Below are 19,743 nucleotides of genomic sequence, written 5' to 3' on the forward strand. Positions count from 1 at the left end.
TGCCACGGCCTACCTGAGCATTGTTTCTGACCATGTCCATCCCTTTATGACCACCAACCTCTGATGGCTACTTCCAGCAGGATAATGCACCATGTCACAAAGCTCGAATCATTTCAAACTGGTTTCTTGAACATGACAATGAGTTCACTGTACTAAAATGGCCCCCACAGTCACCAGATCTCAACCCAATAGAGCATCTTTGGGATGTGGTGGAACGGAAGCTTCGTGCATCCCACAAATCTCCATCAACTGCACTATGCTATCCTATCAATATGGGCCAACATTTCAAACGAATGCTTTCAGCACCTTGTTGAATCAATGCCACGTAGAATTAAGGCAGTTCTGAAGGTGAAAGGGGGTCAAGCACAATATTAGTATGGTGTTCCTTATAATCTTTTAGTTGGGTGTATGCTGTGGTCAAATTAAAAGAGGATCTACAAAATATTAGAAATTATAGCCGGTGCATGTTTTATGACCTGTACGCATTTAAATTTTCTATGCATTTTTTGTGAATTAGAATATAACTTATTTTATGTGATATGCCCTGATTTAGAAGTGTTGCGTGTCTCTGCTGTGTGTAGGTGGTAGAGAAACTGATCCGTGGTTTGGCTATGGAGGACAGCAGAAACATGTTTGCTTTGTTCGAGCACAACACCACGATCGACCGGGCTGTGGAGAGCAGGGTTATAGTGGCCGACGTGCTGGCCAAGTTTGAGAGGTAAAATGACTCCACAATGTTATTCCTACAAACACTACCAAGCATGTCTATCATTACATAAACAGCAACTATCAACACATGAAATAAACCATTTCCAGATAGTCAACGTTTTTGGTGTTTTCTATTTCTTAGGCTGGCTGGAAATGAGGTGGAGGAAGACGGCCCTTGGAAGCTTTACTTCAAACTTTACTGTTTCTTAGATGTGGAGAGCATGCCCAAGGAAGGAGTTGAGTTTGTCTTCATGTTTGAACAGGTCAGTAGTTTACATTCTTAAAAATATTACCTAAACAGTAGGAAATTTAGATTTTAGGAGTAACAGTGCAGTACTGCTCTCCAGGCTCATGAGAGTTTGATAAGTGGTCACTTTCCTGGCCACGAGGAGACCCTCCAGCATCTGGCTGCGTTACGCCTGCAGTACCTGAATGGAGACGTGTCTCGGGTGCACTGGAGCTTGGACAGCGTCTATCCCACTGGGCGTCTGCGCAACCGCATACTTCAGTTCACCAAGGCGGGAGGAGCTTCTGGACAGTCACAGACGCTGGAGAGAAGGAGGACGAGCTTCCTGGACGGGACGCTGAGGCGCGGGCTGAAGACGGGCACCATGAAGAAACAACGCAGCATGCAGGAGGAGCAGATGCTGGAGATGTGGATAAAAGAAGAGACGTCAGCCACCAGAGCCAGTATTCTGGAGAAATGGGGTCGACTGCATAGTCTGGATCAGCACCAAGCCATGGTTAAATACATGAACATTATCAAAGAGTGGCCTGGGTATGGATCAACGTTATTTGATGTAGAGGTAAGAGCCAATGAACATTGACTGGCATATGGCTGCTTAAGTCTATAGGATATTTATTTTTAATCAAGCTGATTTACATGAAATCTGAAATTTGCTGTATTGAACATCTAAAATGAGGTGAGCTAATCTGAGATCTTGTGTTTGTGCAGTATAAAGAAGGCGGCTTCCCTCATGATCTCTGGCTGAGTGTGAGTGGAGAGAATGTGTCCGTGTTTAAGAGAGGCGAAGCCAAACCTTTAGAGACCTTCCCGTACGAACACATTGTTTTCTTTGGTGCTCCTCTTGCCAGCACATTTAAGCTCACAGTGGATGGGAGAGACATGTTCTTTGAAACACCACAGGTAATCAACATTTTTTTTACAAAGATTCTCGATAATAATGAGATGCTGCATTTGTATTAATATGAATGGGAAACATGTACAACATTCAATACAACCACACTAGTCCTGACTACCGGTAATAGGAGGCTGCGTCCGAAATCGCCCTCTATGCCTTCATTCACTACTCCTACATTAGTTTACTAATATAGTCCACTTAAAGGGCTGAAATTAAACGAGTGAGTAAATTTGGACACTCTGTGTGACTTAAGAACATCCCCATCTGCCAAGACACGAAAATGCAATGAACTCGAATTGATGGGCAGCTGCTTAGACTATGAATTTGGATACTACTAAAAATGTATTTCCACTCACAAAGTGCACTATAATAGGGTATAGAGAGCTATTTCTGGCACAACCCTGGTATTGGTTACAACTATTTATTTGAATTGTATTTTTGAATACAATAATTACTTTTTTCCTTCCTGAAGTCAAGTCACTATTATTTATAAAGTCCTTTTCAAATTACACATTGTTTCAAAGATGTTTTTCAGATAGGCCCGGTACTTGGCTGGATAGACAGCCCTTGGGGGGGGCAAGTACATATTCCGATTGGGCAGATATATTAAAAGTTCATTGTATGCCTTTTTTTATGTAATTAAAATGACAGATCATGATGTAATAGATAAGTAATAGAAGTACAAAATCTTTAATATAAAAAACTGTTTACAATAAGGTATTTTGTGTTAATGCATTGGCTAAAATGAATTAACAATGAATAAAACTTTGACAGCATTTATTAATCTTAGTTCATGTTCATTTTAGCATTTACTAAAACATATGTAAAATCAATCGCTGTAACTTTTGACATTAGTTAATGCACCATAAACTAACATGAATAATTGCATGTTTTACCATTAATAAGGTTTAATTCATGAAAAACTTGCTCATTGTTCATGTTGCATTTACTAATGTGTCCGGCATCTTTTATTACTGGGACCGCGCCATCTATCAGTTTCAAATGATCTCCAAATCCAGCGTTATATCGATCGTTTATATAACATCCATCACTAAAATGCTGTGGGCAAACAGACGCACATAAACTTCAGTATCACAAGAGTAACAAGATGCAGCGCAGATAATATTGATGGTAAGCGGGTCTCGCTCGTCGGTTGGCTCATGGACGGGCTCTTTCTTTCGCCTTGCCATGCAATGGCCAATAAAAGGTATAGGGTCCCTTTGATGACACATGGATCCAGAATTATAAAAAAACATTCTGAAACAAGTTGGGGTGCTGGGGGAGTCTTTTAAGTACAGAAATTCTACGTCATAGCTCCAACTCTTTTTTGAACATGTTGACCATGTTAAGCATGAGCAGCCAGCACGTTTAGTAGTGTAAAGAAGTCAGAATGCATGATATAGCATGACATTCGATCTTTAACAAATACAACCTTATTGTAAAGCGTTACAAGTGTATAAAACAAATGATAATAAAAAATGTATGAATATTGTAAGGTGGTGAAAAATTTGAGAAAAGAAGAACCACCAACCACCCACTGGCCCAATGGCGGAGTCCAAGTGGCATGGCGAAGGAAATCGCGCTTTCTGACTTTCCAGCGCTCTGGGTTGTTACAGTTAACGTTATTTTAACATTGCGTAATTTATCTGACTCCAAAAGATAAAAAGAAACCTTGTTGAATGATATTATTTGTATTTGATTATTATGCGTGATAATAATCCTGCAGTTTTGGTCAATGTTTGATTCTTCTGCCTCATTCTAAATTACACTCCTTCATCCGATTCTCAGTGTCGCTTAGAGTCTCGCACCGGCCGTTACACGCGGATCTTACGGTCACAAACTCGTCAGTCTTGGTCACTGCCAGAGGTTCTATGACTAGTAATACTCAGAAAGCATTATTTTATCTAGTCCCCTTAGACTATAAAAACTTAATTAAAGTAATTATTATTTCTAACCAGAGGTCATGACCACTCCATAGAGATAAATAGACCAATCTTACTTCCTCTGATGGTAGCTTTGTATAATCATGCCATAGTTTCCTATGTACACTTAGTTAGAATAATATTTCAATAACCAGAGGTTTGAGACTTACCTTATTTAGATTGGTCAGACAACATATTTGCTGTTCTAAACGGAAACATTAGCCCCTACGGTCTAAGTACACTTAAACTAATGCCAAGTAGTTAGCCGGAGCTCTAAGATCTCAGCTGGCGTGTCCCAATGCTCCACCTAATACAGGATTTTAGTCCGTCACTAACCTGAACGTAGATTTGCGGGAACAAAAAATATATCATGATCTACTAAAGTTCATAAACTCAGAATAATGCGGAACAATTCAAACATGACAATTTATTAGTCAGGTAAATGTTTCTTGCCAATTATAATGCAATGCAATTCAGAGAATATGAAAACAAAACATCAAATCCTCAAAGATTAGTCTACGAGTCTAAGACGCATACCTGACAGTAGAAAAAGATGTGATCGGAAAAAACACAGTGCTGTGTGTCTGAAGGCACACACACAGCACCGTGGGGTTCATCATAGCAAGAATTCCCCAGAACATTTTGCCAGCTTCCCTTAAATACCCAGACCAAAATACCCTTCCTCCACACAACAACAATTTACATTGTAAAGGACTCTGTCCTGGATATGATCAGGCCACAAATGGGCATTTGCATGAAGACCCAACCTCAACAGTGAGCAGAATATCTTAAAGCCTCAAACCTATGTTATGATCTGCTCTACTGCTGTGGATATGAGACCATTTTACCAATCGCACTGAGACATTTCAAATGATACCAAATATGCATATGAAGATTCTTTATGAAGGTGTGAGTTGGTAATCATCATTCATTGTTATAAGCTGTCTGAGATGGAGATGCAAACTCTGCGGGGAGTTCATTGTATTGCATGAAGTTCTGTGTTTCCCGGGATATGGTGCCCTTTTGGTGCGGACACCTTGGCACCAGCCTTACAATATTATCCTTAGTTGCATTTTTGCATGTGTCATGACAGTTACGGCATGTGACTAAACTGTGAATGTTTTCTTTCAGGTTGGAGAGATCACCAAAATCATGAAAGCATACATCAACATGATAGTGAAGAAACGATGCAGCGTTAGATCAGTGTCCAGCTTTGGAAGCAATTGGATCAGGTGATGAGTGCTGTGCTGTCCAATCAAAGTCAAAACTGTTCCTTCTAAATGATGGCAAAACAGAAAGGAATTCCACAGAGTTAAGATGAGATATGGAGAAGATGCATAAACCAACAAGAGGGAAAACATCACCTGAATTTACACTGGTATCTCCTGAAGGCTTTAAAAGTTTTCCTTTCAGGTGTTGTTGATCAGTTTCAAGACACTGTAGCACTCTTTGAAAAGATCGATACATGGTCGTAAAGCATTTTGTTGAGAGTCTTAAGACTCTGAAGTGACTGTCAGCAGCGATGTTAAAACTTTGCCTTACTTATTACAAGGGCTGGTCTGTGTAGATTTGCATCATTATTCTGTGTTAATCGTACAGGAATTTGTTCCAGAACCTTCACTCAGGTTCCTTAGGTTAAACAAATAAGGAAAGTTTCTCAAAATGTCAATGCCTTAATGTCTTGCCATTTTCATCCCACATTCATTCGCATATTGTGCATAAGAAGTTCTGGGTTGAGCTCAGGTACAGTATGAAATACTGAAGATATAAGCAATATCCCTGAATTTTGGTGCAGTGTTGTGGTTGTCATAGCAACAGAAGATGGGATTGATCGATAGGAAACGATATGTGAAAATGTACCCATTTATTTATACTGATGAAAGCTGTTTGGCTTCTTAACATTAAAAGGTCAGTTTCAATTCAAATCCTTTTTAGTTCACAGGTCAACTGGGTAAGAATGTGTTTTTTTTAAAGGAAGCCTACATAATTGTAACTGAAGGATGACTATTGTGTATCTGAAAGCAAGCCGGTTTTGGGTGGGCTGGGTATTTATTCAGTGTTATTGTGATTGTATGGATGTTGATGGCATGTTGAGTAGAGTCTCAAATGATGTAAATTACAGTGATAGTACGAGTGGAATGGAGAATGTCACTATTGTATCAGAGACTCATTCCCATGGTGACGTCATGCAAAGTTTGGATCATTTTTGCTCCATGAATGAATGTGGACAGCTGCTGGTCAGCTCAATGCCAGAGTTCAGCTTCATCTGTTAAAATTAGTTTAGTCAAAATATTAAACTTGTGTAGAGGATGAAAAAAAAAATCACGAAACTTTTTTTGTAACAGGTTACAAAATGCTTTAATAAATTATTTCCATTCCAAAGTGGTGTGGATTAATTGAGTGTTATCAGTGTATATTTATATGCAACAACATCAAACTTGACCAGGTTTAACCATAACAAATCTTGACCCAACCCACAGCTTGTTTATTCCACCTACTCAAGTGCAATTCTTACAGATTTCAGGCCATGAATCTTTAACAAACTTAGTTTATTATAACCAGAGGATTTGTGAGTGTGCTCCGCAACAACTGTAAAAAAATTCAGAAACATTTTCAGTTTAGTGGTTAAAGGTAGAAACTGTAGCAGTCAGTGCATGTATCAGTCAGGAAGAGCTGCTTTAATATCCTCTAGCACAGGGCAAAAAGTGCCCACACAATGCAAACCTTATCTTACAATTGGATTGTCGCACACGCTCAGACAGGTTGCATTTTACAATGTAATGGTGAGCAACAGTGAAAATAAAAAAGACATTCATGAGGTCAACTGGGGCAGAGCAGTCTTTAGTTTTTTATTAAAACAGCACATAAACATTATTATTGGAATAATGAACAATTAACAATACCTGATAAAACCCTTAAAAGGATAGTTTACCCCAAAATGAAAATGTTGTCATTAACTCACCCTCAGATTGTTCCAACCCTGTATACATTTCTTTGTTCTGAACAAAAAGGAAGAATTTTTAAGAATACTGCCCCTATTTACTCCCATAGTAAGGAAAATAAATACTATGGGAGTCATTGGTGTCATGGTTTGTCTGGAGAGACAAGGCAGGAGAACCCAATTGCAGGCAGACAAGGAGAGATGATGGTACAGGGTTAAACAGATATTTATTAACATAAACATACAAAAAAGGCAAAACAAACCCCACGATGGGGAAAACAAGACTGGGATAAACTCTTTACTAAAACAAGGACACGGACTAACTAAACTAAGAAAACAAACACTTAATACAAACACTAAACTACACTTACTAGACAAGGGGGTAACAGGAATTTGGAAGGCACAGCAAGGTACAAACAGAAACGGCTTATTCAAGCACATCCAATAATATACAGAGACTTTCACAACATTCACAGAGACTTTCACAACATTCACAGGGACTTGTCACAATGAACGCGCACAGGACAACGAACATGAGGGTGTTTTAAAGGTGAACTGTGTAAGTAACAGAGACCACTATTGGCGAAGTTGGAAAATGCAACCTAAAGCTCCGCCACCATCCTCTCCCTTCTATTAGAGTAGCTACGGTTGCCGTCACAGGACAAAAGGGTTCAATAAATGATAGCGGCCACTATCGGTGGTGTTGATAATTGCAATCTACATCTCACAGGCGAACAACACACTGTTACGGACACAGGACAGAGATGTCGTCGTCTGAGACAGCAGAGAGTAACCTTTGCAAATCAAGTGACGAGGTTTATTTACAAAGAAAAACAAATTAATTAAATTGACTTAATTCATTATTTACTCTAATCGTTATAGTGAAAATTATTGTTACTTGTATAACATTGTGTCAGTGATGTATTCGCTTATTTTGCATAGCATTTTTTGGCACGGTAACTTGGTTCGTAACATACAGCCTATTTAAACCGCTTGCTAATGCTAAAGTAAGGCATCACCCCAATTGATCAATTGTATCTTCTCAAATCTTCGTTGACACTGTATTACTGATAAACTATGCAACGTGGAAGTTTGGATTTTATCCTATCAATTATTAAATTACACATTTGTATGCACAGAGGCTAAGCAGTATTATAATATAATTTACACCCGATGTATGCAAATTATGATTGTAAAAATGATTTCTAACTTGATTTGCACACGGCCATGCAAAAAGGAATTATAGTACAATAACAAAGTGCTAAAAACAAGAAAAACTCACTTGATGCTCATGCTCATCTATTAGCTAAAGCTATCAAACAAACACTTCACTTATATAGCGGAAATTAGACAAACTTACCGGTCCAGCAGAAAGCTTGCAACTTCGGCGTCGCTTAGCAAACCCTTTTCCTGCTTCAGTGCCCTCCATTTGGGAAAAGCCATGCCGATGTTTATTCGGGTTTTCTGCCGTTTTTTGTCTCGACTTCGCCTTGCTGCGTCGTATTTTCTCTTTTTTGAACGAACAGATTGACGCTCTAACGGCTCTTGTGCGGAGTATGTGTGGTCCGCCATTAGAGCAAATTTTGCTTCTTACTGCAACAAAGAACCGTTTATATTTCTACTAAAAAACACGACAAGTAAATGCTGTTATTGTTCTTCCTCTTCTTCTGCTAATCCTTCTATGTAGTCGCTTTGAAGCTGCCCCAAAAAACAGCCGAAGAAGAAGAACATATTCTCGCGCATCCTTCGTTTTACGAAACGCGCTCAGTTTGTCCGTGTAGTGCTACTATAGAAACATGGCTGTGCACATTAATAAATTACATGTAAGGGTGTGCCCGCGGTGTATATACATAAAATGGCTCATTGTAAGGTAATATAAACATTTCGTTTCATTTTGTAAGGTATTTCTTCACCACTCACAACATAGTTTTGTATTATATATTACATTTAGGTGAATAAATCCTTCAAAATCCTACACATTGTACCTTTAAAGGGGAGACAGACAAAGGATAATTAACAAGGAACATGTGCTGGGGATTAAACACTAATGGGAAGGTAACAAGGAAACGAGATGGCGGGAAACACTGACGAGACACGAGAAAGCGCATGACAGCCAATATATAAGCAAAGCCATGTCTTTCTCACACAAAACCCTTAGGCTAAGCCATGAATCTGCTCCAAGAACAAGAATAAACATGACATGATAGCGGAATCATGATACTTTGGGGGATGAGAAAGACATTTACTCGCGTTGTGTTAATCACATTTACACACTTCCTTCGATATTTTCGTCCGTCATAAACAATTTTGAAATGGGTTCGATATTCTGATTTATTCGCATCCGAAGCAGGTATTTTGACAGGAGTTTTAACAATTAAAGAGACACTGTACAAACGACCGCCAATTACGAAGAAACACATACGAAAAATTTGGAATGTATGTGCCATGACCTTAACCCTAACATACCACTGAAAACCGGACTGCCACTAAACTGAGTGACACATGCCATCGCGAAACCGGACGGAGTGGCACATGCCACTGACAAAGCGGACGTGCCACCAGACATACCACTAAGACAATTGAATGTGCCGTTGGCTTCTGCGTGTAACGTGCCATGCCACTCTGTGTGATTACTGCTACTGCGGATTTTGAAACTGGGAGGTTCTTGAAGTCCTTCACACAAACACATGATCAGCTGTAGATATTAGCCCAGATCCTCTGCTTTGTCGATATGAGCAACAATCGCTCTTTACTAATATCTTTATTTATACCTGTCTGCTGTATTGCTGTAGTTTTGGGGCAGACGACAAGTCCATTAACAAGTAAGTGAGTTTATATTTACTTTTCGCCACTTTGAGGTGTGTTTATAGGCGTTTAACTAAAGATCGTGAAACAATGGCTCTGCGTTCATGCTTATGAGTTCCCATTTTGTGGTCACACACTGCCACGAAATGCTGTCTCTACTTAGGTTGCTGACTACTCGTCAGACACAACCCGTGTTTACAAAGCTAGCAAGTTTCTCGATGTCGTCTGTTTTAAGTAAATATAACTGAGCCTTGTGACGGCTGCTTGAGTGAAAGTGACTCTATAAACGTCCGTGCAGAAACATTAAAAGAGCATTATCAACAGTATAATGTTATTGCTAAAACGTTCCAAAACGTTATTAAACCATTGGTTTTGGTTGGTAAAACGTTATTCGTACATGGTTAGTGAAACGTTTAAAAACACAACTTTTATAAATGAATGGGAATATATTATTGCTTTCTGTTGACTAATCAGTGAAACAATTCACTTTACACAAACAATTGTAGCTTTTCTATTTTGCCTATTTAGATAATTAAGCCACCATGGCAGCTTGGTATTTTATTAGACGGTTATTTAATGTTAAGGCATGAAAGACTTGTGATTGCCAAGTCCACATCATGTGATAGTAACATGTCATGCTGCAGGACAATGCAAATAAGTATTACTTTAAATAGTTGAGTCATTTTTATTTAACTACTTTATGGCCATATGTTTTATTTTCACCCATGCAACTTAATGAAGTTACATGAGACCAAAGATGAGTCTAAATTAAAATTGTTTTTACTAGATAGAAAAATGGGAACTAATTGGCAGTATTAAAGAGATACTTAAAGAGAATGCTTATAACCAACCCGATTTTGCCCCCCATTGACTCCCATAGTAGGAAAAACCCAAAAGTCTCTGTTGAACACAAAGATATTTGGAAAATGTAGGACAGCAAACAGATCAGGGGAACTTTTAACTACCACCGTATTTTTCCTACTATGGTAGTCAATGGGGGGAAAAACGTACCTATAAGCATTCTTCCAGATATCTTTCTCTGTGTTCATCTGAACAAATACATTAATACAGATTTGGAACAACTCGAAGGTGAAATGAAAGTCATTTTTGAAGTGAAGTATCCATTTAAACAAAGAAACCTGAATGTGCTCCTTGTAACAATCTGATGTTATAATCTACTGTATTCTTGACATTAGACTTTGACCCAAACTTTATAATTGAAAAATAAAAGGTCAGTTAAACAATAACTGAGTGAGGCAAGTGAAACTTGTTCCGTTCTTTCTGTAATAGGCTTGCTTTCAATGCATTATTCATTCCTAAATCTGCTTTCTTTTCACAGACTGCACTGTAAAATCTAACACAAGTTGTGATGAATGTCTGAAGATTGTTTCGGTAAGATTGGATAACATGATTCTTCTTTTTATTTACAAACATGTAATGTGTTAAAAATGTAGTCGGCTTACATGTTATGCACACTGAAGAATTTACAGTATGTAAATATTATGGAGTAAAGAAATAGTGAAGGAATATATTATTTGTTTTTGACATTGTTCTGTGTGCAAGATGATGTTTTGTTTTAATAGTTTTTTCTGTATTTGTGTGCGTTATTTATCTCTTCATCAGTGTTTGTGGTGCATTTCGAGTCGGAAATGCATAGACTATCCAGTAAAGAACATTCTCCCCCCTCACAGTGTGTGTCCCCTCTCAGATGCACGATGGGGGATGTGCTGGGGTAAGATTCACAAAAACATAGTACATCAAAAATACTGTGACTTAATAGTTTTATCTAGTTAAGTTGTATTATGAACATACAGTATATAAAAGTCTGCTGCTTTTTATGTTACATTTATTAAATGTATTTTAATAAATATAACTTGAGACCAGTTTAAACCTTGCTGCATCAAGAAAACACATTTGTGTTTAAATTTCACAGTGAATTTCCAGGCTCTCATCATTAGCATTTCTGTGATCGCGGTGGTGATCATCATCGCCATATTAGTCTGTTGTTTCCGTTGCTGTAAATGTGAAAACATCGGGTAAGCTACAAAACCCTAATTATTGTGTTTTGTAGTGTTTGTGAATGCATGATGTTAATAGAAAAAAATAAGGGAGGGGAAGTTATTACTACATGTTTATTTCATAATGCATTCATCTCAATTAAGATTTTAATAAAATTAAACAGTTTGTTAATATTAATAACAAATGCACACAAAGAACTAAAAGTTTTTCTGTTATAAAAAGGTCAAGGAGGACCGATGAGCGCACGGAGAGACAAGCTCAGCTGAGAAAGTTCCACCATGAAGAGAGGTATGTTTTTTCTTTACTTGGGAAAGTTAGAGACTACTGCTTTTAATACCAAATCCACTGTCAGATGTTCAAAACTTTTTTTGAAGGTTTGTCTGAAATTTAAGGGTGAAGAAAGTCAATTGCTTTCAATGTCTGTTCTATCCATATGTAACTGAAATTAGTTTTGTGTAATATTTTAACGGATGATGTGGAAACGTGGTCTCTATGTAGAGATTGTGATTTCAGATCTTTTGAACATTTTTTTTATTTGATTGCAGGAAAACTGAGATGAGGCAGAGACATGATGAAATCCGACTGAAATATGGTAAGATTCACCCTTAAAAAGGAATAAATGTATTAACTATTTTTTAATTGTCTGTATTTTATTTTAAATATATGAAAAAGTTCATTATACACTAGACATTGGACTGTGCGTAATCTGTTTCAGGCTTGGCAAAGGATAATCCATACTCCAGATTTGAAAACAACTAAGCAATTTATACTTACTCTTTGTTCTTTTTTATAACTCAATTGAGCACACAAACACAAATTGTTTGCATTTTCTTGACCTGTAGATTAAATTAATCTTCCAATGAACAATATATACGGTGAGAATATGTAGTTTGCTTTGATCCGGCCTTTCTTGTTAGGTTGGCTTACAATATATTAAATGCATTTGTTTTACTTGCCTATGCATTTTTTCTAATGTTTATCTTTTACTCTGATTTGATTTGCTAGGACCTCTATAAATAAATTAAACTGGTGTTTGATAGGCCATGGGTTTTGCATTTTTGCTTCAATTTCAAAAGCAATTTTATCCACACCAAATTACCTTCATTGATCAGTTTTTTTGTTAGTTTGTTGTTTTGCAATATGGTTGTCTGTGTTTTGCGTTTGTCAGCATTTGAATCACTATCTATTGTGACTAAAGGACTTAAATTTTAATACAGTTGTAATTAAATGACAACCTAACAGGAATAAAGACAACATGAAAACTTGTTCTACGTCTGTTTACTACAAAGTTTGTACATTATGAAATAACTACTGTCAAACAATAAGAATGATCAACAGGTTTGAAACCACATTATAGCATATTATATATATTCCTAAAACTTAAACTCTAAATATGCAAATACACCTGCAGTGTTTTGAAGAACACTCCACTTTTTGCATCTCACTGAACTGTGTGATCTGGGTTTACAGCAACAGCTTCCAAATGCATGTAGAATAAACTCCAGAACTTTATCATGATTCATTTAGGAATAAATATCTGGATGTGAATACACTCTTAATAAATTTGAGAGTGTGCACTTTAAGCCAATATGCATACACTAACTTTAATTAATTTTGGTATACAGCCATAATAACATAAAATGTGCTTTTGTCCCAATATGTTATTACTGTAGCCTACCTAAACAAGGCAGCACTCCAAACTTTTACCTCAGTCAAAATGATGCCTAGGAAATAACATAAAATTGCCTGTTAGATAGACACAAAATGAATTATACTGTATCTCATACCCTCACTACACATCACAGCATCTGATATGTCTTAGTCTTGTTAAAGCCTATAACAAACAGATAGAAATTGTATGCAGCATGGTGATCGAACAAACAAAGTCAGTTTTTTATTTACAAGGCAATGAAGCTGAAATAGCGATCAACAGGATCGTTTCTTATGGTATGTAGATTTTTAAACAGCTGTAGATGTTTCTTTATCTTGGTTCAAATACAGTCATGCATTAGGCAAAAAAAAATGTCAGTATTATTTGAAATTATTTCTGTTTCATTGTATTTCTGAAAGCAAGTGCTTGTTAGAGATTAATTTTCACACATAAAAACTACAAAAATGATTTTGAACCCATGGCCCTGATTTAGAAAGTAAGTTGATCAACAATAAATCAGATTTTTTCAACAGACATGTTTTAAATCTGACAATCTGATGATCAAAAAGCTGTTTGTTTCTGGTTTATTGCAGAGTTACACATGCCGATTAGAAGAAAACATCCAGTGGTTGCTTGTTTATGAATCATATTTTACCCAAATGTTTATCAAATTCCAGGACACGCAGTTTAAATCTATTAAACAGTGTAAAAATTCAAGGGAAGCAGTTTGTCTAATCTCTAAGGTTTTCTAGATCATTGGATTCTTTCACATTTAATAAAAAATACTAGAAAACTTTTAATATTATTGGACAGCTGTAGAACAATAATAGATCTTTCTTTTGTACACATATACTGCCATAAATCATTAGTATTAGTCACCCTTTATGTTTGTCGCTGGGTTTTGGGAACATTTAACCAATAAAAAGTATTAAAAGTGTTCAATCATTTAAAAAGGGGAAGTTTTTTTCTGTTTCTTTAATAACAGATAATTTGGACATCTGAGAATTTGGCTGTGTTTGATTTTTTGGGGGGGAAGATCTTCATCATTTACACATACTTATTGTACATTACTTTTTTCTGAAGAAACTTCGGTAACAGTGCAAAGGAGTAAAATATTTTTGTGTTACCTTTGTGTCAGGATTGCTAGCATTTCTGGACATGCATAACACATATTTTATATAAACATATACAATGCATACATATCGGGTATATACTGTATATTATATGTATATATGGACTGTATGTGCAAATCTAAATAATATCTATATGGAGGGAAATGCAACACAGTGAAGAAGCCCAAACACTGCACATGTACAATACTTGAATTGTCAAATTAAAACAAAGATGTGGAGAAAGATTCTCCCATATTATAGGTCTCTAATCCTACCAAATCGTACCTCTCTGGCAGATCCTTCAGGGTGTCATGGGGCTCGCTGTCCACTGCTCACCACATGATCACTGGGGTCCCTCGTGGATCTGTGCTTGAACCGCTGCTTTATTCTATTAACATGACATCCTTCCCATCATACGGGCACATGGCTTCTCGTATCACTGTTATGCAGACGACACCCAGATCTACATCTCGTTTCACCCAGATGAAACCACTGTAGCAGCTCGCATCATGGCATGCCTCAAGGACATCTCAGCTTGGATGAAAGCGCATCACCTCCAGCTGAACCCCGCCAAGACAGAACTACTCGTGTTTAGGGCACACCCCACAGTGCAATACGATCTAACCATCCATCTTGGCAATACCACAATCACTCCTTCCAAAACAGCCAGGAACCTCTTGAGTCATATTTGATGAACAGCTGTCCTTCAATGATCACATTGCAAAAACAACGCGGCCATGCCAATATGTCTTATTCAACATTAGAAAGGTTAGACCCTATCTCACTGAACATGCAGCAAAACTCCTTGTCCAGACCCTGGTGATCTCAAGTTTGGACTACTGCAATGCTCTCCTTGCTGGTCTTCCTGCAAAGGCTATCAAACCACTCCAGCTGGTTCAAAATGCAGCAGCACGCCTCGTCCTCCAACAGCCCAAAAGGGCTCATGTGACACCCCTTTTCATCTTCCGGTCGAAGCCTGTATCAGATTCAAATCACGAATGCTTGCCTACAGGACTATCACTGGATCTGCACCAGCATACTTTCACACCCTCCTACACTCCTACACCCCACCAAGAACCTTGCATTAAGCAAACAAGCGGCGTCTTGTATTGCCCTCTCATTAGCATCCCTCACAACTTCTTCCTGGTGGAACTTTCTTCCTATCTCAGTCCGGTCAACCAGATCTCTCACAACATTCAAAAACTACTTAAAACCCATCTCTTCTGTGAATACTTGACAAATGCAAAAAAATTACTACTCTTTCTCTCAACAGATAGTGGTGTAGCTTTTGTTAAAACTAGTAACATTGTATTAGCACCCATTGTATTATTGCTCCTGTATGACATATCGCTTATTGCTCCCTGAACTCTCTGTAAATCACTTTGGATAAAAGCTTCTGGTAAATGACTAAATGTAAATGCAATGCTACTAAAACAAAACACAGACATTGACATTTATAACAACTGTTAAAAAAAGAAAGACAAAAAACAGATATATAAGCAGTACTAGAAAAGTAAGATTGGAAGGCCTTAATCTCACAGCCTGAGCATGAGATTACTTCTCCACACTTTGCAGAGCTGAAACCTCCTACTATAATTGGCCCGAACGACCTCCAGCAGTGCACAGATTTCTGCCACAGTGAAATTAGGCCCTTTTGAGTCCATGGTTCCAACTCTTTGGTGTAGCCAACACTGACCTTAAAAGCCTTGAGCATCATTACTTTGGCTTGTGCTCAATTAAGCTTATACCAATCAGTTAATTGCTGGTTAATGGGTGACACAATTTAAACACATCATGTCTATGCACCCATTTCTCTTAGCCTACATAGGCCTACACATGGCCGGTGTTGTTCATCCGTACCCTAGGAGAAGGTACCGTCAAAGGGTGCATGCTGAGCATGCCAAACCACTCGAGAAATACACATCAGAAGAACTGTATGCACGTTTTGGCTTTGGGAGAGATGACATTAAGTACATTGCAGATCTTGTCAGGACAACACTCCAACACCAAACCCAAAGAAGTCATGCTTTATCCGTGGAGGAACAGTGCATAATCTTCTCTGCGCTTTTACGCATGTGGGGCTTTCTACCAAGTAATTAGTGACAATATGGGAGTGAGAAAAGCAACAGTGAGTAATGTGGTGAAGGCTATGTCAGTAGCACTGGGCAGTCTGATCAATCAATTTGGTTCCTTTCCCAAGGATGACCGGACAGCTCAGACTAAGCACAAGTTATTTCAAATGGGGAACATAACTAGCACTATTGGTGCCTTTGATTGTACTCACGTGCATATCCAAGCTTGAAAGGGAGTGGGAGTATGTCAATCGAAAGTGGAGGCACAGCATCAACATCCAAATTGTGGGCAACGCCGACCTTATAATAACCAACTGTGTTGTGAATTGTCAGGGTCTGATCATGATGCAAGTATTCTAAGAGAAAGTGCACTATACAGAGAGCTTCAATCCCACCGACCAAATCGCATAATATTGGGAGACAGCGCTTATTCACTCCTACCATGTCTAATGATGCCTTTTCCAGTTACCAACACACCTGAGCAGGCACGCTTCAGCTACTCACATTGCAAAACAAGATGTGCCACTGAACGCTTAAATGGAGTCCTGAAGAGACGGTTTGCGTGTCTTAACTACTTGCGAGTACAACCCAAGGTGGCATGCAACATAATCCTTGCCTGAATTGTTTTGCATAACATCGCCATCAGGTGTCATCTCCATCTTGATGACAATTTTGATGGACCCGAGCCTGATGTAGAACCAGAACAGCCGCCAATGTTCTTACCTAATGAAGGACACACTGGACATGCAATTAGAGATGCAATAGTGAGAAATAACTTTTAACTAGTCTACTGAATGACTGAATATGTTTTGTTGTCATTGCCATTAATATACTGTGGAATTATAGAGCTGTGAACAACAGTGACGTTTATTTGACAGCTGATTGCTTTTTTGTTTGTCTTGTTTACCATATCTCATTAGATGTGACATGGTTCATATATGCTTCAAGAAATGAAGAAATGTATATCATTGTGGGGTGCAAGACACGAGACAGTCACTGATGTTGGTGAAAACAAGCCCCGGAGAATGATTTATTTCGAAACACACGTGAATAGTAGGTTAGGTAACCAAACTCCGGGCAGTTTTTCCCCACACGCTTCACCTGGAGTCTTCAGTCCCGGTCAGGCAATCTGTATCTGTCGTGGTCTGAACTTTATAGAAGTAAATCCTTCTGGTTGGGGTGTCCGGCGATCGTTAGGCGTCTGAATCTTCAAAAAGAAGAGAGAGAGACAAAGCATCAGCAGGGTAAGTAGATTGGAGTGGTAACTCACGGTTTCTTCTTCTTCTTCTAATGGTGTTTTATGGCGGTTGGCAAACCAACTTTCGGTGCATTACCGCCACCAACTGGACTGGAGTGTGAAGCACTGATAAGCGTCTAGAAATTAACAACTTAAATAAACAATAATTGAGAGGAAAAAAAATAATAATAGAAAAAAAAAAACTTTTATTTAAACCTATTACTTTAAATTCTCGTGTCTACTCCTATAGCTTTAAAATATTTCATAATAACACTATATATTTTATCTTGTTCTGCATGCATTTTCAATAGACTTTCCATATTAAATGATACAACACCCAATTTACTGTACTTACTTCCTTCATAAGTTCTATTCTTTCCTTTACATATTTTATACATTTTATTAAAACATGTTCAATTGTTTCTGCCTGATCACAATAATTACATTTACCCGTTTTATGTTTACCTATTTTGAACTATGAATGATTTAATCTAGTGTGCCCTATTCGAATGCGAGAAATGATTGTATCTTCTTTTCTATTCCTAAAAACACTTCTCCCATTTCCTACTTGTTTCTGTATACTATACATATGTCTACCCTTGCTATCATTATTCCATACTTCTTGCCATTTATTGTTTATGAATTCTTTAATTTTACTTTTAACCTCTTTTTTGCTCAGAGTCACTTGAATATTTATCTCTGTGTGTTTTACAGCTTGCTTCGCTAGTTTAACAACCACTTCATTAGCCTCCAATCCCACATGAGCAGGAACCCACACAAACACTTAAGATAACACTACTTATTCTTAATAAACTTGCAAGTATCTCATATATAATGTCTTGCCTTGATTCTTTATTTCCACTTACTAGGCTAATTGCTGCATAAGAATCTGAACATATTGCTACTAATCTTGGTTTTACATCCTCAACCCACTGGAGTGCTACCATCATGCCAACTAATTCTGCTGCAAACACAGATATATTATCAGATATTCTTTTCTTAATACTTGTTTGAAACTTGGGAATATATACAGCAGCTGCCGTTCTTCCAGAGATAGGATCCTTAGAACCATCAGTATATATATGTAACCATGATGAATAAGTCTGATCTAAAGTATTGCTGTGCGATAATATTCTTTGGGGTATCTCTCTCATTCTTAATTTTCATCTGAATTTGTAAATCAATTTTTGCCATTGGATATATCCATGGTGGTATCCTTGGTAATATAACATTTGGACTCACGTCCCAGTCTGCAATACCAGCTTTTTGTGCTTCTCTGTTAACAATCCATCCCAAACTTTTAATGTTATTGTTCCCATGTTCCCAGAATTCTTCTATTACTCCCTTCACTGGATGACTCTCTTTTTGACCTTTAATATTAACCCAATATTTCAGTCTAATTTTTTTCCTACAAAGTTTTAAAGGAGCTTCACCAACTTCTACCTGAAGAGCTGCTATGGGAGATGTTCTGAACGCACCACAGCATATTCTCAGAGCTTGATTTTGTATTGCTTCAATCTTTTTGAGTATGGTCTCGGCTGCAAATCCGTAGATTATACTTCCATAATCCAAACTTGATCTGATTAATGTATTATATATTCTTTTCAACGATAATCTACAAGATCCCCATTCAACCCCAGATAAACATCTAAAAATATTTACTCCTATTTTAGATATCTTGATCAGTTTTTTAGCATGTATAGCAAATGTCAGCCTAGATTCCATCCATACAACGAGATATTTGACTACTGAAACTTGCTCCAGTTCCTGCTTATATAACTTTAACTTAACCTCTGGAACTTTTTTCCTTTTAGTAAAACATATAACTTGAGTTTTAGCCACAGATAATCTAAAGCTCCAATTATTTGCCCATACCTCCAAATCATCTACTGCTTTTTGAATACTTTGTGATACACATTAAATATTACGTCCTCTTTTCCATATTGCCCCGTCATCAGCAAATAATGCTCTTCCTACATCACCTTTTAAATTACTAAAAATATAATTTATCATTATATTAAAAAATACTGGGCTGCATACACTTCCTTGTGGAGTTCCATTTTCTATCTTGTATGTCTTTGAATACTCTACTCCAACCCTAACTTGAATTGTTCTTTCAAGAAGGAAATCCATA

At 37.5% G+C, this 19,743-nt stretch overlaps 2 protein-coding genes across 2 annotated transcripts in view; both read left to right on the plus strand.

Moving 5' to 3' along the window:
- myo10l3 (myosin X, like 3) overlaps positions 1 to 6,097 on the plus strand; it is a 62,218-nt gene extending 56,121 nt beyond the window's left edge. Inside the window, exons 36-40 of the mRNA XM_056754805.1 lie at positions 582 to 718; positions 851 to 971; positions 1,056 to 1,514; positions 1,664 to 1,855; positions 4,904 to 6,097. Of these exons, the coding sequence (XP_056610783.1) occupies positions 582 to 718; positions 851 to 971; positions 1,056 to 1,514; positions 1,664 to 1,855; positions 4,904 to 5,008 (1,014 nt within the window). The 3' untranslated portion in view covers positions 5,009 to 6,097. The remainder of the gene's footprint in view (positions 1 to 581; positions 719 to 850; positions 972 to 1,055; positions 1,515 to 1,663; positions 1,856 to 4,903) is intronic.
- A 3,166-nt stretch (positions 6,098 to 9,263) lies between these two features.
- pttg1ipb (PTTG1 interacting protein b) lies at positions 9,264 to 12,803 on the plus strand. The gene is made up of 7 exons (XM_056755327.1): positions 9,264 to 9,535; positions 10,858 to 10,910; positions 11,142 to 11,250; positions 11,452 to 11,554; positions 11,760 to 11,825; positions 12,083 to 12,129; positions 12,253 to 12,803. The coding sequence occupies exons 1-7, from the start codon at positions 9,445 to 9,447 to the stop codon at positions 12,294 to 12,296; spliced, it is 513 nt and encodes a 170-aa protein (XP_056611305.1). The 5' UTR covers positions 9,264 to 9,444; the 3' UTR covers positions 12,297 to 12,803.
- Positions 12,804 to 19,743: the final 6,940 nt, after the last annotated feature.

The sequence above is a fragment of the Triplophysa dalaica genome, chromosome 8 (assembly GCF_015846415.1).
Source record: "Triplophysa dalaica isolate WHDGS20190420 chromosome 8, ASM1584641v1, whole genome shotgun sequence".
NCBI classification, from domain to species: Eukaryota; Metazoa; Chordata; class Actinopteri; order Cypriniformes; family Nemacheilidae; genus Triplophysa; species Triplophysa dalaica.